Raw genomic sequence first — 25,095 nt, 5'->3', positions numbered from 1 at the left:
TATATTTTAATTGTGTGGATGCAAGGAAAATGAAGCTTTATAGAAAAGAGATGTAGAAGAGAAATGTATATAAAAGAACTATGTATAGCTATGTGAAAAGAGATGTAACTGAATGTAGAAATATGTAACTGTGTGGGAGAGAGATCTTTGTATGTAAAGAGAGATATGTTGTATGTTGTGAATGTAGTTGTGTAGAGACAGATGTTCAAATAGTAATTTTAAGATGAAGTAAAAGAGAAAGTTACCACCAGGACAGCATACACTTCTTCCTTTTTTTTCTTAGGTTACCCACAGAAACTTTGTTTCCTTATTTTCCCCTCAGATATCCTGCTGGAAATGAGCTCCAAAGTTGTTCCTGAGCATAATTCAGGGAGTGTTGTGTGCCTGACTGTGATGTCCCTCAGTGTGCTCATCACAGTAATATTTGGCTGTCACTTCCAGAAACACAGAAGTCAACCTTGAGGACAACTGTTCCTTAGATGTGTTTCTAGAGGTGAATGTGAAGTTGCTCTGAGTAAGCTACCCCTTAGCTCTAGATGAGGGGCTGGACAATGAGTTTAGGGTACACTAGTCAGAAATAGAATTACCTAATTGATCAGAGAAACAGAAGACATAAAGTTGAAATGCAGTAATGGAGAGAATTTGATAAAAAATTCAAGCCTATCACTTCTTAGATTTATATGTGCAGTCCTCAAGAAGAGGAGAGGGGCTTGGACAACTCAGAGTGCTTACCTGTGACAGAGCCTGTATCTTCTGACACTTTTCCTGTCAGGGGTCCACTCCAGCCTCAGTATGAGGGATAAGTTTATCTGAGGTTCCTGAGCTTAGTCAATAGCTGAACCTGGTACCCATAGAGACTCTTGCTCTCACTGACATGTTCTACTGTAGAAGGAACGGCGGGGCTACGTCCCGCCACCCGGCCTCTGGCTAGCTTTACACCCGAAATAATTATACGGAAACTGTATTCTTTTAAACACTGCCTGGCCCATTATCTGTAGCCTCTTATTGGTTAATTCTCACATCTTCCTTTAACCCATATTTAGTAATCTGTGTAGCACCACGAGGTGTGGCTTACCAGGAGAGATCTTAACCTACGCCCATCTCAGAGAGGAGAATCATGGTGACTCACTATGGCTACTGCCTGAAGCGTCTCCCCAACTCTCCCAGAATTCTGTTCTGTCTATTCTGCCTACCTAATTTTCTGTTCTCTTAAAGGCCCAAGGCAGTATCTTTATTAATAATGAAAGTAACAAATAGACACTCCTCCATCATTTCCCCTTTTTCTGTTTAAAAAAAAGAAAGGCTTTAACTTTAACATAGTAAAATTACATGTAACAAGAGTTATCAAGCAAGAATTACAGTTACAATATTTAAATCTATTTTATCTTTTATCATAACTTAGGAAAGCTATAACTATCTATTTATTCTTCAACTCCATCAAAGACTCCAGAAGGATATAATATTACCTAAGTAAACAAGTCATATGCAACTTTCAAACTCTAGAAATGACAGAGACAACTCACTGCCTGGACAGTTACCCAAAGTTCCTCTGTACCTTTGGGGCATCCATCTTCAGCCTACAGGCCCATAAGTATCCAGCAGACATTTCCATGAAGCAGGAAATTCCAAAGACAGTTCAGTCATTTTCTGCTGTGTCCTGCAGAACGTCTTGCAGACTCTTTAATGAATCAGGAACCCCAAAAGACCATCTCACCTTTAGGCAAGTTCAGCAGTCCTCTTTCTGTGGGTTCCTTGTGTCCAGTTTATGCAACAGTCCAGGCAAGAGCAGTTTCTTGCCCAAATGGCTAACAAACTCCATAAGTAGCCTCTTTGATGCCCATCTTCCTCTCGAAGTAGATTGGTGCTGCCAGGAGCAGATGTGTCTCATTGACATGAAAAACCCTAAGTTATTAAAACATTAAATGCCATATTCTGCAGTCTTTGAAAGATATGAAGAATGTCTATCTAACTGAAATATATCTCTACATATCTAGAAAATCTAATAACATGACTACAAGCTTAACTATTATCAATGATTATCCATTAACAACCTATATTTCCTAATTATACATTACACTTTTAAATGAACTACACAATTACAATACCTTAATCAAGATCAGAAATACATATACATATAACAAATTGACCTTAAAATCCATACCAATGCAAATTATTGATATCTATATCATCCCCCCCTTTAAATGTAAAAGAACATTTATAAACAATATTTGGGAAATGGGCACAGTTTTTTCTCTCCAAACTGCTTCCTGCTGAATGGGGGCGCTGTAATTTAGGTCTTTCATGGTATAATCTGTGTGCCAGGTTCCTCTCAGTCTGCAGTTGAGCAAAGTAATTTTTTGAGGGTGTTCACAGCAACCTTTCAGGAGGGCGTGGTCTATCATACCATATTGGAATAGAAGCAATCCACAGAGTCTCATCCTCTGTGAAAACAAAAGAAGAAACTCTTTTCCAAAGCATCATGTTCTTAGATCCAAATTTTGAAGTCATACCATTAAGATTTCTATTCTGGTCTAGCCTGGCAGCCAATATAATGAAATGTCTCTCTGTACTTAGCTCCTTTACAGTCAAAAATTTTAAAGAAAACACAATAAAATACATCATACAGACTCTCTGTGAATTTTTCATTTTTATGTGGCTTACTTTTACTCTATCAGTTTACTTTTTTCTCTTTAAAGACTTTACCCTTTTTTAAGGCATTAACTTTATTCTCTATATATTTATTTTTTTCTCTCTCAAGTCTACATATATTCATCCAACACTGTGAGTCATTTAAAGGCCTTCTATGTCTGAATCTTTCCTATTGTGAATCTGTAATTTTTTTTACTATCCAGGAGCACTTCTTCAAAGGTTAAGCACTTCTTAAAAACTTAAGTTGCGCCACGTAGTGGTAATATGGTACCACCTGTTTCCAGCCAAGTCTAAACCTTAACTGCACTCTTATCATGGTAATTACAATAGATAGTTCCTGCCTGAGATCAGCACAGTTCAGCATGTCTGAGCAGAGCCAGAGCCACTCCTGCCTCAGTCATTTGGTGCCCCTGAGCCGCATACAGTTCCAGGTACACAGCAGTCCACATTGGAGCTGCACTCAGCAGTTTAATTCTGAGACTGAGCGTGCAGCACAGAAACTCTTTTCATCCAAGTTACAACCAAATCTGATGCTCAGAGCACTGCGCAGTCTGAAAACATTACTCTGTATGGCGGCAGAAATCCACCATGCTCTCCCGCTCACCTAAGCCTGATTCCGCCATCTGTTCAGGTGCAGGCAGGGAGCAGGGAGCCATTGGCCCGGTCTCAGTGCACTCTCCTTCCTATCCCACACGGGAACACAAATATCCAGGCCCATAAAAGCCACTGAAATGCTTTATAGCCAGAGTTTGCACTGGCGGCACAGCACCAGGAAGCCGCATTTAAAATGACTCAGCTTTTTCTCTGTCGCTATTGCCGAAACAGGAAATCTCTCTACAGCATGTCCAGGCAAACAGCAAAAAGCTGTGTTAAACTCTCTCTCTCCTTTATTTAAAGCCCTCTCAGGTTTTTAAGTGGATTTAGTCACCACGTTGGAGCGCCAGTCTGTAGAAGGAATGGCGGGGCTGCGTCCTGCCACCTGGCCACCGGCTAGCTTTATACCCCAAATAATTACACGGAAACTGTATTCTTTTAAACACTGCCTGGCCCATTATCTGTAGCCTCTTATTGGTTAATTCTCACATCTTCCTTTAACCCATATTTAGTAATCCGTGTAGCACCACGAGGTGTGGCTTACCAGGAGAGATCTTAACCTACGTCCATCTCAGAGAGGAGAATCATGGTGACTCACTATGGCTACTGCCTGAAGCATCTCCCCAACTCTCCCAGAATTCTGTTCTGTCTATTCCGCCTACCTAATTTTCTGTTCTCTTAAAGGGCCAAGGCAGTATCTTTATTAATAATGAAAGTAACACATAGACACTCCTCCATCAGTTCTACATTTTCTTCAGGTGAGATATGATATACTTGTCTTAAGAATGGGGTGCTTGGGATATAGGAAGGGTGGATATGGGAGCAGGGAAGCATATATCTTAATTTAAGGAGCTACCTGAGGGTTGTCAAGAGACTTGACCCTAGAAGGGTTCCCAGGTTTCCAGGGAGTCGCCCCCAGTTAGTTCCTTGGGCAGCTGAGGAGAGGGAGCCTGAAAAGGCCAGTTCCTATAGCCATACTGATGAATTTCTTGCATATCACCATAGAACCTCCACCTGACGATAGATGAAGAAAATGACAGAGCCCCACATTGGAGCACCGGACTGAGCTCCCAAGGTCCTGATGAGGAGCAGAAGGAGGGAGAACATGAGAAAGAAAGTCAGGACCGTGAGGGAACCTCCAGCTGGCGACAGATGGGGAAGGTGACTGAGCTCCACATTGGAGCACTGGACTGAGCTCCCAAGGTCCTGATGAGGAGCAGAAGGAGCGAGAACATGAGGGAGAAAGTCAGGAACGAGAGGGGTGCGTTCACTCATGGAGACGGTGGGACAGAACTAAAGGGAGATCACCAACTCCAGTTGGAATGGGACTGATGGATCATGCGACCAAACCCGTCTCTCTGAATGTGGCCAACAGTGGGGGCTGACTGAGAAGCAAAGGACAATGGCTCTGGGCTCTGATTCTTCTGCATGGACGTGCTCTGTGGGAGCCTTCTCAGCTTGGTCGATCACCTTCCTGGACCTGGGGGGAGTTGGGAGGACCTTGGTCTTAGCATAGAGTGGGGAACCCTGATGGCTCCTTGGCCTTGAGAGGGAGGGAGGGGAGGTATGGGTGAGGGGAGGGGAGGGAAGGGGGAGAAGGAGGGGAGGGAAGGGGGAGGAAGAGGGAAGGAGATGGAAATTTTTAAATATAAAAAAAAAAACCATGAGAAAAAAAAAAAGAAAGGCAATCACAACACGATGTTTTATATTTTTAGAGACATGATCAATTCCTAGAGTCTAAATTGGAAAGAGGATCCCCAGAAAACCATCAGATGGATGGGGTGCCCATATAAGAAATAAAATTTATCCATGCCCCTATTTTTTATATTTTTAATACATTTTTATTGATATTTATTGAGCTATATATTTTTCTCTGTTCCCCTCCCTACCCTTCCCCTCCTCCCTTCAGTCCTCCCCCAAGCTCCCCATGCACCCAATTTACTCAGGAGATCTTGTCTTTTTCTACTTTCTACTTCCTATGTTGATTAAATCTATGTAAATCTCTCTAAGTGTCCACATTTTTGCCTAAGTTATCTGGGATTTTGATTTGTAGGCTTGCTTTCTTTGCTTTATGTTCAAAAACCAGCTATGAGTGAGTACATGTGATAATTGTCTTTCTGTATCAGGGTTACCTCACTCAAAATAATGTTTTCTAGCTCAATTTTCCTGCAAATTCAGGCTGTCATTGTATTTTTTCTACATGTAGTACTCTATTGTGTAAATGTACTACATTTTCCTTATCCATTCTTTGGTTGAGGCACATTTAGGTTGTTTCCAGGTTTTGGCTGTGACAAACAAACCTGTTATGGACATAGTTGATCACTTGTCCTTGTGGCATGATTGCGCATCACTTGGATATATACCTCAAAGCGGTATTACTGGGTTTTGTGGAAGGTTGTTTCCTAATTTTCTGAGAAATCACCACACTGACATCCAAAGTGGTTGTACCAGCTTGCAATCCCACCAGCAATGCTGAAGTGTTCCCATTTCCCCACAATCTCTCCAGCATAAGTTTTCATCAGTGTTATTGATTTTGGTCATTCTTACAGGTGTAACATGGAATCTCAGTGTTGTTTTGGTTTGCATTTCTCTGATTACTAAGGATGTTGAGCATTCCTTAAGTGTCTTTCAGCCATTTTAGATTCCTCTGTTGAGAGTTCTCTGTTTAGATCTGTACTCCATTTCTTATTGGATTGTGTGATTTTTGGTGTCCAATTTCTTGAGTTCTTTGTATATTTTGGAGATCAGACCTCTGTCTGTTGTGGGGTTAGTGAAGAACTTTTCCCATTGTGTAGGTTGTTGTTTTGTCTGGTTGACCATCTCCCTTTCTTTATAGAAGCTATTCAGTTGCAGGGGGTCCCATTTATTAATTATTTCTCTCTGTGTCTGTGCTGCTGGGGTTATATTTAGGAAGTAGTTCCCTGTGCCAATTCATTCATGTGTACTTTCCACTTTCTCTTCTATAAAGTTCAGTGTGGCTGGCTTTATGTTGACGCTTTTGATCTATAAGGACTTGAGTTTTGTGTATGGTGATATATATGGGTCTATTTTCATTCTTCTACATATTGGTATCCAATTATGCCAGCACCACTTATTAAAATGTTTTCTATTTTCCATTTGAAATTATTTGCTTCTTTATCAAAGATAAATGTTTGAAGATGTGTGCATTGATATTCAGGTCTTCTATTTAGTTCCTTTGGTCCTCCTGTCTGTTGTTATGCCAAAACCAGGCTGTTTTTAGTACTGTAGCTCTGTAGTAGAGTTTAAAGTCAGTGATTGTGATACCTCCAGAAGTTCTATTATAGTACAGGATTGTTTTGGCTACCCTGGGTTTTTTGCTTTTCTATATGAAGTTTAGTACCATTCTTTTGAGGTCTTTGAAAAATTTTGCTGGGATTTTGATGTGCATTGCATTGATTGCTTTTTTTTTACTATATTAATTCTGCCTACCCAACAGTTTGTTATATCTTTTCACTTTCTGGTGTCTTCTTCAATTTCTTTCTTCAAAGATTTAAAGCTTTTGTCACACAAGTCTTCCTATTATTTGGTTAAAGTTACTCCGAGATATTTTATCTGTGGCTATTATGAAGGATGTTGATTCTCTGATTTCTGCCCCAGCCAATTTATCAACTGTGTACAGTAGGGCTACTCATTTTTTTGAGTTAATCTTGTACCCTGTTACATTGGTGAAAGTGTTTATGAGTTGTAGAATTTCCTTGGTAGAATGTTAGGGATAATTTATGTAAACTATCATATTGTCAGCAAACAATGAGAGTTTGACTTCTTTTTTCCAGTTTGTATCCCCTTTACCTCCTTTTGGTGTCTTATTGCCTTAATTATGTTTAGGTATGTTCCTTGTACCCCTGCTCTCTCCAAGACCTTTATGGTGAAGGGATGTTTTATTTTGTCAAAAGCACTTTTGGTATCTACTGAGATGCTCCTGTGGTTTTGATCTTTTAACTTATTTGTATGGTGGATTACGTTGACAGATTTTCAAGTGAACCATTCTTTCATCTCTGGGATGATGTTGATTTAAACATGGTGAATGATGGTTCTGATGTATTCTTGGATTCAATTTGCCAGTATTTAATTAGTATTTTTGTATCAATGGTCATGAGTGAGATTGGTCTGTAATTCTCTTTCATAGTAATGTCTTTTTGTGGTTTGTAGATCAGGGTAATTGTAGCCTTATAACAAGAGTTTGGCAATGTTCCTTCTTTTTCTATTGTGTGGAATAATTTGAGAAGTATTGGTATTATTTAATTATTGAAAGTCTTGTAAGAATTTTGAGTTGAAACCATCTGGACCTTGGGCTTTTTTTTTGGTTGGGAAACCTTTAATTACTGTTTCTATTTCTTGCAGTTATAGGTCTGTTTAATTTGTATATCTGCCTTGGATTTAATTTTGGTTAGTGATATTTATCCATGATGTTGTCCATTTCCTTTTAGTTTTCAAATTTTATAAAGCACATGTTTGAAAATTCTGACCTGATGATCCTCTGTATTTCCTCTGTGTCTGTTGTTATGCTCCTCTTTCCATTTCTGATTTAGTTAATTTGATATTCTCTCTCTACCTTTTGGTTAATTTGGATAAATGTTTGTCTATTTTGTTGATTTTCTCAAAGAACCAACTCTTTGTCTCATTGATTCTTTTTATTGTTTTCTTTATTTCTATTTTGTTGATTTCAGCATTCAATTTGGTTATTTCATGCCATCTAGTTCTCTTAGGTGAGTTTGCTTATTTTTGTTCTAAAGTTTTTCAAATGTTCTGTTAATTCACTACTGTGGGATTTTTCCAGCTCCTTTATCTAGTTGTTTAATGCTATGAACTTGCCTCTTAATACTGCTTTCATTATGTCCCATAAATTTTGGTATGGTGTGTGGTTATTTTCATTTGTAATATCCAGAACATAGCGACAATGTAGATGCCCCTCAACCAAAGAATTGGCTAATAAAATGTGGTTGTGAGCCTTTCCTTTAATGGCTGAGCCATCTCTCCAAAGTCAGCTGGACTGGGACTGAATGATCATGTGATCAGACCAGACTCTCTGAATGTTGCTGACAATGAGGGAACACTGAGAAGCCAATGATAATGACAATGGGTTTTGATTCTACTGCATGTTCTGGCTTTTTGGGAGCCTAGTCTGTGTGGATGCATACTATCCTAGACCTGGATGGAGGGGTAGGGCCTTGGACTTCCCACAGGGCAGGACAACCTGACTTCTCTTAGGACTGGAGAGGGAGGGGGAGTTAGGGAAGGGGGATGGAAATGATAGGATGGGAGGAGGTGGAAATTTTTTGTTTGTTTGTTTGTTTGTTTTTCGAGACAGGGTTTCTCTGTAGCTTTGGAGGGAAATTTTTAATAATAAATAAATAAATCAATACAATTGAATGACAAAAAAAGAAGAAGAAAGTTTAAAAGAAGTAAGAAAATGCTCTGGGATTTGCTTTCTTCTTGAGCTGTTAATTCCACAAACGTTCTTGGTCAGAGTGTAATAAACTGATCAAAGCAGAAAAAAAGAAAAGAAAATGAGGTACATTCATGCAATAAAGTACTACTCAGAAGTAAAATTAAAAATGACATCTTGAAATTTGCATGCAAATGGTCAGAAGTGGAAGAAAACATCCTGTGTGAGGTAATCCAGACCCAAAAAGATGAACATGAAATGTACTCACTCTTAAGTGGATAGGCATTGTAAAGCAAAGAATAAAGAGCCTGTAATTCATGACCCCAGAAAAGTTAGATTACAAAGAGAATAATAAGAAAAATATACATAGACTACCGTGAGAAGGGGAAGTAGACCAGATCTTCTGAGAAAATTGGGAGTGTGTATTGAGGGGAGAAGGGCTTTTGTGTGGAGGGATTTATTCCTGCCTCAAAGCAATATGCTAGACTTCATTGTTTCCCCATGTGAAGCCTTACCCTCTCTGAGGAATGAATGGGAGTGGAATGAAGGTGAGCATGGGTGGAGGGAGCAAGAAGAGGGGAATGAGTGGTAACTGGGAATGGTATGTAAAATGAGAAAAAATAGTGTGTTTTTTTAAAAATTAAATCCTTTTTAATATCAAAAATTGTAGAGAAATGGTTTGAGGGTCATTTCTATATAGAAATAATAGATGTTATGACAAATATGTATAAAATGATATTCTTGGCCTGACAGGCTCATTGTATGAAAATAATTCTTACCACCCCTAGTTTAGACTATGACTTTAGTAATAGATGGATGGGTGCCTGTCCACTGCTTCTTATATCCAAAGCATTAACACCTTAAAAACAATATTCTTATCATCAGTTTATCAGACAAGGTAATTTCCAAACAGTGGCCAAACAGCTTGCCTGCCCTCAGGCAGTTAACAATCAAAGTAGCCAAGCTGCTACAAGAACTTGGAATAAAGTTCTTGATATTAATACACCCAAGACATTTTTCCCACTATAGACAAAAGCTACAGATCCTTCTATAATTTTGTAGGTCATTTATAACAAGCTGTAGAGCAGTACATTGACAATAAAGAAGCTGCTTATGCCTTGTCACTTCATCTCCTTATTGAAATACAAATTTTATCTGTACAAAGATTCATTGTGTAGTTGCTAATGCCTCTCCTACTATTGTTGATTTTATATAAGCATGCCAAAATGATGGCACAATGAGAAGGTAAGATTCTGGCAGTTTCCTTGTAGCTTCTTATATGTTTCAAAAGGGGAGGGAAATACAAATTCTCAAAAATAATAGAAACAGAAACTTGACAATCAGCCCAGGATAGCAAGCCTTCTTCTAACATACCTGCAAAATGCAAAATGCAATTTCACTGATCCAGTCAGTGTCAATATAGATGTGGTGACAAAGACAATCCAATTTCAGGAAGCAAGCGAATGAGCAACCAGGGATCCTGATGAACAGGACCAGGCCTCTTACATTCCCAGGTTGGAATCCCACTGCTGTGCCCCCAATGCTATCTATGGAGAAGCCCAGTTTGCTGCCAAAGTAGCAGATACTATACCCTCAGGATTCCACAGCTTGACACTCAGCTCTATCCTTAATCCTAAAAGAATAAGAAATTTGATTGCTCCTGGCAAAAGCAATTCATGACCACAATGTATCAGTAACTAAAGACATACAATTTGATTTCATAGAAGAGCTTTAAGAACCTAACCCAACATCTATAGTGAACCCTACCAACAAACTGCCATTGTTTGTTTGTAGGAAATCCAACAGGACTATGAAAGGGGCTTTTGTTTGCCCAAATGCTGTTGATTTGTTTTATACTGATGTGATGATAGCTTATTCCCAGCTACTCTAACAACAGTTCCAGTCCCTATGATTTAAGAGGTATTTATATCATAATGTATTGTTACAGTTTATCCTATTTGCTTTATAAAAAAGAATCAAGTCAATGGAGGTAGTGACTGGTAAACATCTGGTCCAGTTATGGCCTGCTAAGACACATCCTGAACCAGCATCACTTCCTTCCCAGCAATCCTTTTGAAAAGGTGACAAAGACCCTAAAAGACAGATTTGACAGACAAAGGGACACTCCTAGTGATTATTTCTCCACAAATCTCCAGGCTAATCTCTCTGTCATCTCAGACTCAGGGCAGTTTCCTTCTTTCCAGGGTTTCTGACACACTCAGGATGTGGTTGCAACACTGTGTCTTGCACAGTAATAGATTGCAGAGTCTTCAGATGTCAGTCTGCTGAGTTCCATGTAGGCTGTGTTGGAGGATGTGTCTGCAGTCAGTGTGGCCTTGCCCTGGAACTTCTGAGCATATTTAGTTTCACCATCCTCTGGATCAATCCATCCAATCCACTCCAGTTCCTGTCCAGGCTTCTGTTTCACCCAGTTCATAAAGTATTCTGTGAAGCTGTATCCTGAAACCTTGCAAGACATCTTCACTGAAGCCCCAGGCCTCACCAGCTCAGCCCCAGACTGCAGCAACTGGATCTGTGAGTTCACACCTGCAGAGAGAAAGGCAGAGTGAATGCCATTGTCAACTGAGAGTGCAGAAATCTATATTTGGCGAGAGTCTTACCTGTAACTGCTGCCAATAGCAAGAGGACAATATAGCTCCATCCCATGGTGAGGACCTAGTGTGCTCAGTGACTGTGAAGAGGACACTGATCATATGATGTTACAGTGTGTGCATCCCTGTATTAACTAACTACAATAAGCTTGTGTTATTTGCATATTCATGAACAGGGAACTTCTTAAAGAAGGACAAGTCCAGTTGGAGTAAAAGGAGGTAGAGGGCACCTGGGTCAGGTAGCAAGATGTTGAGGTTCAAAATGTAATCTTTTCTGGGGAAATAATCTCATACTTCTTCCCTGAGCACTGTGCAGACCCTCTGTAAATCACATCAGGGCCTAAGATCTCAATTGATTTCAAGCCTGAAACAGTTACTTTGCCTTGAGACAAGGTTATCAAATTGATTTATAAGAGGTGACTGTGATTATGAAGATGATGGCCATTAGCAATTCCAAAACCTGCTAAATTTTCAGAATTTTTAGCCTCCTTTCAGATATATTTATATTTGCCTTTGCACCTTGTGGCATAAAAACTGACATAAATGACCAAAAGGGAACACACCATAGAAACATTTGTATATCAAAGTTTATTGCATCACTTTCTCTAATAACTGAATTATGGAAACAAATATAATTGTAAACAGATGATTCCAGCCAGAAAATGTATTTATATATGCAATACAACAGAAATATTTTCTCTAAATGGAATAAAGAAATGTCATCACTCTGAGGAAATTCAATGCAACTATAGATAGCTATATTAGTTAAAGATCAACTTGGAAATGTAGACATTATAAGATGATTTCATTATTAGTCTTCAAATTGGTGAGAAAACAATTACATATACCAATACATAAAAATGTTTAAAAGAAACAGTCTAAGTCGGGCGGTGGTGGCGCACGCCTTTAATCCCAGCACTTGGGAGGCAGAGGCAGGCGGATCTCTGTGAGTTCGAGACCAAGCCTGGTCTACAAGAGCTAGATCCAGGACAGGCTCTAAAGCTACAGAGAAACCCTGTCTCGAAAAACCAAAAAAAAAAAAAAAAAGAAAAAAAAGAAACAGTCTAACATAATAAGTGGAAAAACAGGTGGGTCAAGAAATAAAAGAAAATTACAGGAATATTACATAATCTACAATATCAATTTGAGTGAAAATTCTAAACAATATTAAAATAGTTTCAGTTTTCAAGATGATTTTGCTTATTCTTTAATTGTTTATTAATGTATGATATATATTATGATCAAATCTACCACAAATATGTCCCTCTGGCTCCACTTGGAACCTTCCTATTAGTCTTTTTCCTAAATTCCACTTTTCTTAATTAAAACTGTTAGTCCAATCAGTGCTTTATGCACACATAGAGGTGGATCATTCACAAGTACAGAGAGAACCTACAGACCGTACAAAGAAAAGTGATTAATTTTCTTCATCAGTCTTGAAAAGCAAACAGACTTCCACATTTGTGTGGACTTTTATAAGTCCCTCTTCATCATTTTGTAATATTTTAAAATATTATTGCATTTTATTTAATGGTGAGAGCAGTGCACACATGCACCAAAGGGGGATGCATTTACCCCTGGGGCAATTTAAGAAATTAAAATGTTCTGTTCTACAATGTGGCTGCAAGCAATAAAAATAGTATTGTCAAGTCTCCCAGTAGACACCTTTACATGCTCAGCAATTTCACAGGCTCTCAGTCTGTCTTTGTGTTTGTTCCTGTCTTGTGCTGGAATCTAGAGTGACTGTTAGCTCATATATGCAATGGTCAAGTCAAGCATTAACATTAGAATTCCATGACTTTCTCCCCTATATTCTAGATCTTACATTCTTTCCAGTGCCTCTTTGTGATGATCATTGTGCTTTAGCTGGGAGGTTAAATGACTCATTTGAGATTGTGTACTCAAACATTATTTTCAGCACTTTGAATAGACATGAATGTCTGCATTAATCATGAAACACAGCACAGAAATAATTCTGGGATCAAGGCTGAGAATAGCATCAACATATTGGGAATAGATATAGATACTTTTAAGACAGAGATCTCTAATAGGAGCCAATGGCCCATGTAGAAGGAAGCGGCGGGCTGCGTCCCGCCACCCGGCTAGCTTTGCCCATAATAATTACACAGAAACTGTATTCTTTTAAAACACTGCCGAGCCCATTAGTTTTAGCCTGTTACTCACATCTGGATTAACCCATATTTGTGATCTGCATAGCACCACGAGGTGTGGCTTACCAGGAGAGATCTTTACCTGTGTCCATCTCAGAGAGGAGAATCATGGTGACTGCCTGAAGTGTCTCCCCTTTCCCAGAATTCTGTTCTGTCTACTCCACCTACCTAATTTTCTGTCTCTTAAAGGCCCAAGGCAGTTTTCTTTATTTATTAACCAATGAAAGTAACATAGACAGATAACTCTCCTCCATCATTTCCCCTTTTTCTGTTTAAACAAAAAAGAAAGGCTTCAACTTTAATATAGCAAAATTACATATAACAAAACAGTTATCAAGCAAATATTACAGTTACAATATTTAGATTTTATCTTTTATCATAACTAAGGAAAGCTATAACTATCTATTTATTCTTCAACTCCATCAAAGACTCCAGAAGGATATAATATTACCTAAGTAAACAAGAAATATGCAACTGTCAACCTCTAGAAATGACAGAGACAATTGGCTGCCTGGACAGTCACCCAAAGTTCCTCTGTACCATTGGGGCATCCATCTTCAGCCTACAGGCCCATAAGTATCCAGCAGACATTTTCATGAAGCAGGAAATTTCAAAGAGAGTTCAGTCACTTTTTGCTGTGTCCTGCAGAACGTCTTGCAGACTCTTTAATGAATCAGGAACCCCAAAAGACCATCTCACCTTTAGGCAAGTTCAGCAGTCCTCTTTCTGTGGGTTCCTTGTGTCCAGTTTATGCAACAGTCCAGGCAAGAGCAGTTTCTTGCCCAAATGGCTAACAAACTCCATAAGTAGCCTCTTCGATGCCCATCTTCCTCTCGAAGTAGATTGGTGCTGCCAGGAGCAGACGTGTCTCATTGTCATGAAAAACCCTAAGTTATTAAAACATTAAATGCCATATTCTGCAGTCTTTGAAAGATATGAAGAATGTCTATCTAACTGAAATATATCTCTACATATCTAGAAAATCTAATAACATGACTACAAGCTTAACTATTATCAATGATTATCCATTAACGACCTATATTTCCTAATTATACATTACATTTTTAAATGAACTACACAATTACAATACCTTAATCAAGATCAGAAATACATGTACATATAACAAATTGACCTTAAAATCCATACCAATGCAAATTATTCATATCTATATCATCCCACCTTTATTTTTTTTATTTTATTTTTATTTTTTCTTTGGTTTTTCGAGACAGGTTTCCTCTGTGGCTTTGGAGCCTGTCCTGGAACTAGCTCTTGTAGACCAGGCTGGTCTCGAACTCACAGAGATCCACCTGCCTCTGCCTCCCAAGTGCTGGGATTAAAGGCGTGCACCACCACCGCCCGGCTCATCCCCCCCTTTAAATGTAAAAAAAACATTTATAAACAATATTTGGGAAAATGGGCACAGTTTTTTTCCTCCAAACTGCTTTCTGCTGAATGGGGGTGCTGTTAATCAGATCTTTCATGGTGTAACCTGTCAGAGTTAACTATAAACATGAAGTCATGTAACATTTAAGACTCTGAAGGACTTTTTATTTCCCAGCAGTTATTATTTGGACTTTACTACTCAAATTTATATTTCAGTTTATTAAAAACTACCTTCAAAATAACCCTTTCTTTTAGAATCCAGAGATGGAGTTTTTATAATCATAGTTTTCACTTTTTTATTATTTTATTAATGAAGAAACATTTCATTGAATGTGGTCATTGGTGAAAAAACTGTGAAGGTATGGTGTACACTAAATCAGCATCCCTTCCTTCACAGATACAATTTTGAAAATTTGTTTCAAAAAAGTGAGAGACAAAACAACATTCAGAATAATTGTTTTTGTGAATGTTTTAAAGCTCGTCTTCTCTGTCATGTCAATCCCAGGGCAGCTTCCTGCTCTTATAGGGTTTCTGACACACTCAGATGTGGTTGCAAGACTGTGTCTTGTACAGTAATAGACCGCAGAGTCTTCAGTTGTCAGGCTGCTGAGCTCCATGTAGGCTGTGCTGGAGGATGTGTCTGCAGTCAGTTTGGCCTTTCTCTGGAACTTCTGAGCATAGCCAGTACCACCATTACCAGGATGAATAGCTCCAATCCACTCCAGACCCTGTCCAGGACTCTTCTTCACCCAGTGCATTTCATAGTTAGTGAAAGTATAGCCTGAAGCCTTGCAGGACAATTTCACTGAGGTTCCAGGTTTCCCCAGTTCAGGCCCTGACTGATACAGCTGTATTTGGGAGTGGACACCTGTGAAGAAAAACACAGAGTAGATTGTCAGAGACATTGTCACCTCAATTCCTGTCTTCTCCTCAGGTTTGGAATTAGAAATATCCTACCTGTAGTTACTGACACAAGAAAGAGAATGATACAGCTCTATCCCATGGTGTGGGCCTTGTGTGCTCAGTGGCTATGGAGAAGGCACTGATCATATGTTGTTGTTGGGTGTGGACATTCCTGTATTTACCATAATGGACTCAGGTAATTTGCATATTCAAGAACAGGGGATTTTTTTAAAATAAGTACCTAGTCCAGTTTGAGACGGTGGTGGAAGACACTTGAGACAAGCAACAGGATAGTGCAGTTCAAGTCCTGATCCTGTTTGAAGAAATGCATCTCACACCATTCCTTCAGCTCTGCAGATGCTGTGGGTGTAACAACAGGACCTAAACTCTCAATAGATTTGTGGCCTCAGGCATTTTCTCCACTTGGTGACAAGGTTGTCTGACAGATTTATGGAGAGGTTTTGATTATAATGGTGGAGACTGGAAATTTCAAAACTTTCTAAATTTTAAGAAATTGTAGCCTAATTTCATATATGTATACACACACACACACACATACACACACACACACACACACACACACACACACACACACACACACACACACACACATATATATATATATATATATATATATATATATATATATATATATATATATATTACTTACCAGAAGGTTTCACACAAAATCTCACTGAAATGACCTAAATAAACATACCTCAGAAATATTTGCACATTGATGTTTAATGCACCACTATCTACCAAAACTTGCATAAATAAACTTCATGTCTGTCAGCAGAAGATTGCACCAAGAAGACATGGCTATATGTGTGACACCACAGTAATAGGTCATCTGAAAGAATAAGGAACTTATATCACCTTTAGGAAAATTAATGTAACTGGAAATAACTGTATTAATTAAAATTATGTCTGAAATACAGATAATATATGAAACTAAAAGTAGTTTTTATATATTCAATATGTAAACAGAACTATTTGTGCAAATATCTAACAACTTAGAAATGAAAATGTCTAGCAGAATATAGCAAAAACAGGAATATCTAGAAAATGAAGGGTAGGAGTTGTGGGGGAAATATACACAGTGTAATATGGACAAGTATAAAAATTCTAAACATATATAAAATTGTTATCTTAATTTTTCAAAATAATTGTGCTTATTGTATACATTTTTATACATGTATAAAATATATTGTCATCATGTCTAACCCCAACTATGTTCCCCTGACTTCTGTAGGAACCTTCCAAGAAAATCTGTTTTTTGTTTCATAATAGCAGAGTAAGACCAAACTGTGATAACTATACACATATAGGTGTGTTATTCCAAAGTGAAGAAGGTGAAGAAGAAACCTATAGAGACCTTCCCAAAAGTGATTATACATTTCTCATCAGTAATCCAATACCAATATACCCAAAACTTGGTGTTGGCCCACAAAGAGTCCCTGCTCATCATGTTGCAATATTTCTTTAAAATTTATTCCTTTTCTTATAAAGTACATCAAAATCAAAGTTTCTACTCAAAGTAAAGGGTTGGGAAAAGGTTTATCAAGCAAATGGACCTAAGAAACAAGCGGGTGTGGCCATACTAATTTCTAACAAAGTTGACTTCAAACTAAAATCAATCAGAAGAGATGGAAAGGGACACTTTATACTCATTACAGGAAAAATCTATCAGAATGAAGTCTCAATCCTGAATATCTATGCCCCTAATACGAAAGCACCCATATATATATAAGCACCCATATATATATATATATATATATATATATATATATATATATATATATATATATATATATACATTACTAGAACCCAAGGCAGCCATCAAACCAAACACACTGATAGTGGGAGACTTCAACACTCCTCTCTCACCAATGGACAGGTCAATTCGACAGAAACCTAACAAAGAATTAAGAGATTTAATAGAGGTAATGAACCAAATGGACTTAACAGACATCTATAGAACCTTCCACCCAAACAGGAAAGAATATACCTTCTTCTCTGCGGCTCATGGAACCTTTTCGAAAATTGACCACATACTCGGTAACAAAGCAAACTTCCACAGTGACAAAAACATATTAGTAACCACCTGCATATTATCGGATCACCATGGATTAAAATTAGAATTCAACAACAATGCTACCCCCAGAAAGCCTACAAACTAATGGAAACTGAACAGTCAACTACTGAACCACAGCTGGGTCAAGGAAGAAATAAAGAAAGAAATTAAAGTCTCTCTTGAATTTAATGAAAATAAAGACAAAACATACTCAAACTTATGGGACACTATGAAAGCAGTACTAAGAGGAAAATTCATAGCATTAAGTGCCCACTTTAAAAAAAAACAGAGAAAGCACACATTGGAGACTTAACAGCTTTAGAAAAGAAAGTAGCAGACTCACCTAGGAGGAGTAGAAGACTGGAAATTATCAAACTGAGGGCAGAAATCAACAAAACAGAAACACAGAAAACAATCCAAAGAATCACTGAAACAAAAAGCTGGTTCTTGGAGAAAATCAACAAGATTGACAAACCCCTAGCCAAACTAATCAAACGGCAGAGAGAGAACACACAAATTAATAAGATCAGAAATGAAAAAGGGGACATAACCACAGACACAGAGGAAATTCAGAGAATCATTAGATCTTACTACAAAAGCCTGTATGCCACAAAATTGGAAAATGTAAAAGAAATGGACAATTTTTTAGGTAAGTACCATATACCAAATTTAAACCAGGACCAGGTAAATGCTCTAAATAGTCCTTTTAGTCGTGAAGAATTGGAAACTGTTATCAGAAACCTCCCTACCAAAAAAAGCCCAGGACCTGATGGGTTCAATGCAGAATTCTACCAGAACTTCCAAGAAGACCTAATACCTATACTCCTTAAGGTATTTCATAATATAGAAACAGAACAGTCATTGCCAAATTCCTTTTATGAAGCTACAATTACCCTGATACCTAAACCACACAAAGACTCAACCAAGAAAGAGAATTACAGGCCAATCTCACTCATGAACATGGATGCAAAAATTCTCAATAAAATACTGGCAAACAGAATCCAAGAACACATTAGAAAAATTATCCACTATGATCAAGTAGGCTTCATCCCAGAGATGCAAGGCTGGTTCAACATACGAAAATCTATCAATGTAATCCATCACATAAATAAACTGAAGGATAAAAACCATATGGTCATCTCATTAGATGCAGAAAAAGCATTTGACAAAATTCAGCACCCCTTTATGATAAAGGTCTTGGAGAGATTAGGGATACAAGGGTCATTCCTAAATATAATAAAGGCTATTTACAGCAAGCCGACAGCTAACATCAAATTAAATGGAGAGAAACTCAAGTCTATCCCACTAAATTCAGGAACACGACAAGGCTGTCCACTCTCTCCATATCTCTTCCATATAGTGCTTGAAGTTCTAGCAATAGCAATAAGACAAAACAAGGGGATCAAGGGGATTCGAATTGGAAAGGAAGAAGTTAAACTTTCGTTATTTGCAGATGATATGATAGTGTACATAAGCGACCTGAAAAACTCCACCAAAGAACTCCTACAGCTGATAAACTCCTTTAGTATCGTGGCAAAATACAAGATCAACTCCAAAAAATCAGTCGCCCTCCTATATACAAAGGATAAGGAAGCAGAGAAAGAAATCAGAGAAGCGTCACCTATCATGATAGCCACAAATAGCATAAAATATCTTGGGGTAACTCTAACCAAGGAAGTGAAAGACCTATTTGACAAGAACTTTAAGTCTTTAAAGAAAGAAATTGAAGAGGATACCAGAAAATGGAAGGATCTCCCTTGCTCTTGGATTGGGAGGATCAACATAGTAAAAATGGCAATACTACCAAAGGCAATCTATAGATTTAATGCAATCCCCTTAAAGATCCCATCAAAATTCTTCACAGATATTGAGAGGACAATAATCAACTTTATATGGAAGAACAAGAAACCCAGGATAGCCAAAACAATCTTATACAATAAAGGAACTTCTGGAGGCATTACCATCCCTGACTTCAAACTCTATTACAGAGCTACAGTATTGAAAACAGCTTGGTATTGGCATAAAAATAGAGAAGTCGACCAATGGAATCAAATAGAAGACCTGGATCTTAACCCACAAACCTATGAACACCTGATTTTCAATAAAGGAGCTAAAAGCACATAATGAAAGAAAGAAAGCATCTTCAACAAATGGTGCTGGCATAACTGGATGTCAACCTGTATAAGAATGAAAGTAGATCCGTGTCTATCACCATCCACAAAACTCAAGTCCAAATGGATTAAAGACCTCAATATCAATCTGAACACACTGAACCTGTTAGAGGAGAAAGTGGGAAGTATTCTAAAACATTTGGGCACAGGAGACTGCTTCCTACGTATAGCCCCAGCAGCACAAACATTAAGGGCAACATTGAATAAATGGGACCTCCTGAAGCTGAGCAGCTTCTGTAAAGCAAAGGACACTGTCACTAAGACAAAAAGGCAGCCTACTGACTGGGAAAAGATCTTCACCAACCCCGCAACAGACAAAGGTCTGATCTCCAAAATATATAAGGAACTCAAGAGGCTAGACTTTAAAATGCTAATGAACCCAATTAAAAAATGGGGCACTGAACTGAACAGAGAATTCTCAATAGAAGAAGTTCGAATGGCCAAAAGACACTTAAGGGCATGCTCGACCTCCTTAGCAATCAGGGAAATGCAAATCAAAACAATGTTGAGATACCATCTTATACCTGTCAGAATGGCTAAAATCAAAAACACCAATGATAGCCTTGCTGGAGAGGATGTGGTGTAATGGGTACACTCATCCATTGCTGGTGGGAATGCAAACTTGTGCAACCACTTTGGAAAGCAGTGTGGAGGTTTCTCAGAAAATTTGGGATCAACCTACCCCAGGACCCAGCAATCCCACTCTTGGGAATTTACCCAAGAGATGCCCAATCATATTACAAAAGCATTTGTTCAACTATTTTATAGCAGCATTATTTGTAATAGCCAGAACCTGGAAACAACCTAGATACTCTTCAGTGGAAGAATGGATGAAGAAAGTGTGGAATATATACATATTAGAGTACTACTCGGCAGTAAAAACAATGACATCTTGAATTTTGCATGCAAATGGATGGAAATAGAAAACACCATCCTGAGTGAGGTAACCCAGACCCAAAAAGATGAACATGTGATGTACTCACTCATAATTGTTTTCTAGCCATAAATAAAGGACATCGAGCCTATAATTCGTAAAAAATCCCAGAGAAGCTATATAAGAAGGTGAACACACACACACAAAAAAAAAAAAAACATATAATTATCCTCCTGGATACTGGAAGTAGACAAGATTGCCGGACAAAAAGTGGGAACATGGGGGTGGGGTGGGATGGGGGGAGGAGGGGATGGGGAGAGAAAAGTGTGAAGTGGAGGATGGGAAGAGCTTTGGGGAATAAGATGGTTGGGATATAGGAAGAGTGGATATGGGAACAAGGAATTATATACCTTATTTAAGGGTGCCATTCTAGAGTTGGCAGAGACTTGACTCTAGAGAGGTTCCCAGGTGTCCAGGAAGACATCCCTAGCTAGTTCCTTGGTCATCTGAGGAGAGGGTGCCAGAAATGTACAGATATTATTGCCATACTCATGAATATCTTACGTATCACCATAGAACCTTCACCTGGCATTGGATAGAGAAAATGACAGAGCCCTACATAGGAGCACCAGACTGAGCTCCCAAGGTCCTGATGAGGAGCAAAACGTTGGAGATCATGAGCAAGGAAGTCAGGACCGTGAGGAGTGCATTTACCCATGGAGACGGTGGGACAGAGCTAACTGGAGACCACCAAGTCCAGTTGGAATGGGACTGATGTAACAGGGGACCAAACCGGACTCTCTGAATGTGGCTGACGGTGGAGGAGGACTGAGAAACAAAGGACAATGGCAATGAACATGAACTCTAGAGCATGGACGGGCTCACTGTGAGCCTTGTCAGTTTGGTTGCTCACCTTCCTGGACTTAGTTGGAGCTGGGAGGACCTTGGACTTAACATAGTGAAGGGAATCCTGATGGCTCTTTGTCTTGGAGAGGGGTGGAGTGAGGGTATGGGTGGAAGGGATGGGAGGGAAAGGGGAGGAGTGGAGGAGATGGAATTCTTTAATAAAAAAAAATGAGAAAAAAATCAAAGTTTCTTGTTACTCTTCTCTCTCACTCATACTTCTGCTCTCCAGCAGATGAATCCTGCTCTGTCTTCCCTCGGAAAAAAAGTAGATGTTCCAGGGACATTCATAAAATATGGCATACCACGCTAAAATAAAACCAGGCAAATACCATATCATCATCCTGGAAGAATCAACCCAGTAGGAAGAAAATTATCCAACATGTAAGGCAAAGAATCAGACAGACCATGTTTCCAGTGTTAGTAATCCTGAAACCATGCTTAGTTATTCAGCCATAGCAGGTATGCTGAGGACCTAAGACAACCCTATGTGATCCCTGATTTCCACGAACACCCATGAGTCCTCATTAGTTGATTATGTGGACAGTGATCTCATGGTGTCTATGGGACCTCTAGATTTTACAATTTTTCCTCCTACTCATTAGTAAGACTCCATGAATTCCACATACTAATTGGCTGTAGAACTATGAATCTGCTCCCATTAGTTGCTGGATGCAGTCTCCTTGGTCCCAATGATGAAGATTCTGCTAGGTTCCAGTCACAGAACACTCTCCAGGCAGGGCAAGCTAACTGTAAGTTTTGTAGCTGATTTGGTGTCCTAACACCTCCACTTTAGACCTTGCATGGTTACAGAAAGTATTCTATTCAGGAAAACTGGTACAATGGGAAATATATGCAATCTATGAAGCTAATCCTATCAAAAACTCCTAGTAATGAGATACACAGAGCCTGACCTGCTCATTTTTAAATATATTTTTTTAAAAAAATTGTTACATTGTGTTCATTGGTGATAGCAAGGCACAAACAATCCAAGATGCATATAAGAACCTTGTAGGACAGTTTATGTAATTCAATTCTCATTTCTACCAAGTAGATACAAAGCAATTCAAATGATATTGCCAAGCTTACAAGTAGACATCTTTACTTACTCAGTTACTTCACAGATTCTCATGCTGTAATGTTTACTTGCTTGATTTATTGAGATCTTTTGATGGTAACTGTAGATTCTGAGAGTTCATATGTATAGTAGCTATGTCAGGTCCTGAGGACAACATTTTATGGCTACCACCCTATATTGTGGTTCTTAAATTTGATCCCATCTTTTTTGTGAAGGTCCCTGAGTTTTGGGTATAAAGTAGATACAGATGACTCATCTGTGGATGAGCACTTAGTCTTCCATTCTTAGCACTTTCATCAGGTATTAATGTCTACATGTCTACCCATGGCACAAAGAAGTTCCTGTGATCATGGCTAAGAGCAGGACTAATCTATTGGTTCTAAATAAATATTTATCTTGCAATTTGACAACATGACTTTTAGTAATAAAACTTGGGTAGGGTCTACTAGGGCCTATGTCATTCCAAGCCATGGGCTTTTGAACATGTTTTCCTAGGATATATACTTACAATAAATCAATCAATAAATATAATTAGAAAAATTTGATCACCACATAACTCTCAGACACTAGCAGGTATATCTCACTAGAAGGCTGTTATTGAAGACTACAAGATCTGCAACTTTATATGCTCATTGATGTCCTTTCTCCCAATGCAGACCTTTCTACATTAGGAAAGGAAGCTAAAGGGAGAATTTCCTAATCAATTTCTGGTTGTTTTCTCTATGGTGTACAATAATACAGTCCTTAGCTCACAGTGAAATGCAGTTCATAACAACTTTAATGTTCTATTTTTACCTCAGTTAGAATGACTATGAACAAGAAAATAAATGATAAGAAATTCATGCTTTGTTTTGGAGAAAAGGTGATTCTCATGGACTGTTGATGACAGTGTACATTAGTGTCCTGACTTTAGAAATTCCATCAAAAATAATCAAGAAAACTATTTTGTGCTTTAAATTTATCTTTCCAAGTATATACCCTAAACTCTACATCTTACTGTAAAGATACTTTCACATCAATATTTATTGTTACTTGTAGTGAGGAGGTGAGCAGGCCTGCTTTGCATTGCTCCCAGTCCCGAATGGCTAGCTTTACACCCAAAATAACAACACACAAATTGTATTCATTTAAACATTGCTTGGCCCATTAGCTCTAGCCTCTTGCTGGCTAATTCTCACATCTTGATTAACCCATTTATAATAATCTGTGTAGCACCACGAGGTGGTGGCTTACTAGGAAAGATCTTAACCTGTGTGGAGAGCTATAGCATCTGCCTCACTGCCTTCTTCCTCCCAGCATTCTGTTCTGTTTACTTCACCTACCTAATTTTCTGTCCTATCAAAGGCCAAGGCAGTCGCTTTATTAACCAATGAAAGTAACACATAGACAAATGACACTCCTCCATCAGTTACTCTATTCACATCAGATAGGAAATGGTATCAACCTAGATTTCCAACAGAGGACAAGTTGATAATGAAAGCTGGTCACATAAACAATGAGCCATTACTCAGTAGTAAAACAAAAATCAGGAACTCTCTAAGTAAGTGGTTGAAACTGTAAAAAATATGCTGAGTAAGGTCACCCAGGTCCATGAAGATAAATGCTTCATGTTCTCACTTATATGTGATTCCACTGTTTGAATACTTGCTTTTTGGGTTTAATTTGTAGAAGTCAAGTGACTAGAAATGGGTCATTAGGGCCTTAGGAACTAAGGGAGAGGGTAAAATAAATCAGGATGAAAGGAAACCAGAGGGGAACCCTGGAGAAAGAAAGTCTCAAGCATAAAGTGACATGTGGGAATTGAGAAAACAGAAATTGGTATAAGGCAATCCAAAATTAGAGGTGATAAGAAAACTATGTATAAATATATCTTGTTGCAGCAGAAATAAAAAATAAATATTTATATAACATGAACATGGAGTGTGTGTTGCATGACAAAATGAAATTAGATTGCTTATAGTAAAGTTAAGTGTACTATGGAATAAAGAGAAACATAACTAACCTTTGTTGTTCCTCTAACAAAACATGGGGAAAATAAACAATATATAGTTTCCTTGTTCCAAATTTGTAGTTTTCTCTGGTTGACAATAATTTTGTGTTTAGGCAATAATGTGATGAGAGAGAATTTACATCAAAACTAATGAATTAAAGAAAACCATAGGCAAGCCTTGTCACATCTAGATAAGAGTAGTAGTTTAGCTGTTAGTGCTATTTCAGTGGCCTGTTCTCATCATGATCTATGGTTATCTGGGTTATTGTAGAAAGCTAAGTAG

General features: G+C 38.3%; 1 pseudogene and 1 gene segment (V, D, J or C); both read right to left on the bottom strand.

Moving 5' to 3' along the window:
- Positions 1 to 10,868: 10,868 nt before the first annotated feature.
- On the bottom strand, positions 10,869 to 11,362 carry LOC119819805. The segment is given in 2 exon segments: positions 10,869 to 11,197; positions 11,272 to 11,362. Coding segments are annotated over 2 exon segments (375 nt in total).
- A 3,825-nt stretch (positions 11,363 to 15,187) lies between these two features.
- LOC119819803 lies at positions 15,188 to 15,819 on the bottom strand (annotated as a pseudogene).
- Between the last annotated feature and the right edge of the window lie 9,276 nt (positions 15,820 to 25,095).

This window comes from Arvicola amphibius, chromosome 7, assembly GCF_903992535.2.
Source record: "Arvicola amphibius chromosome 7, mArvAmp1.2, whole genome shotgun sequence".
Lineage (NCBI taxonomy): Eukaryota > Metazoa > Chordata > Mammalia > Rodentia > Cricetidae > Arvicola > Arvicola amphibius.
This window is presented reverse-complemented; position numbering and strand designations above follow the sequence as displayed.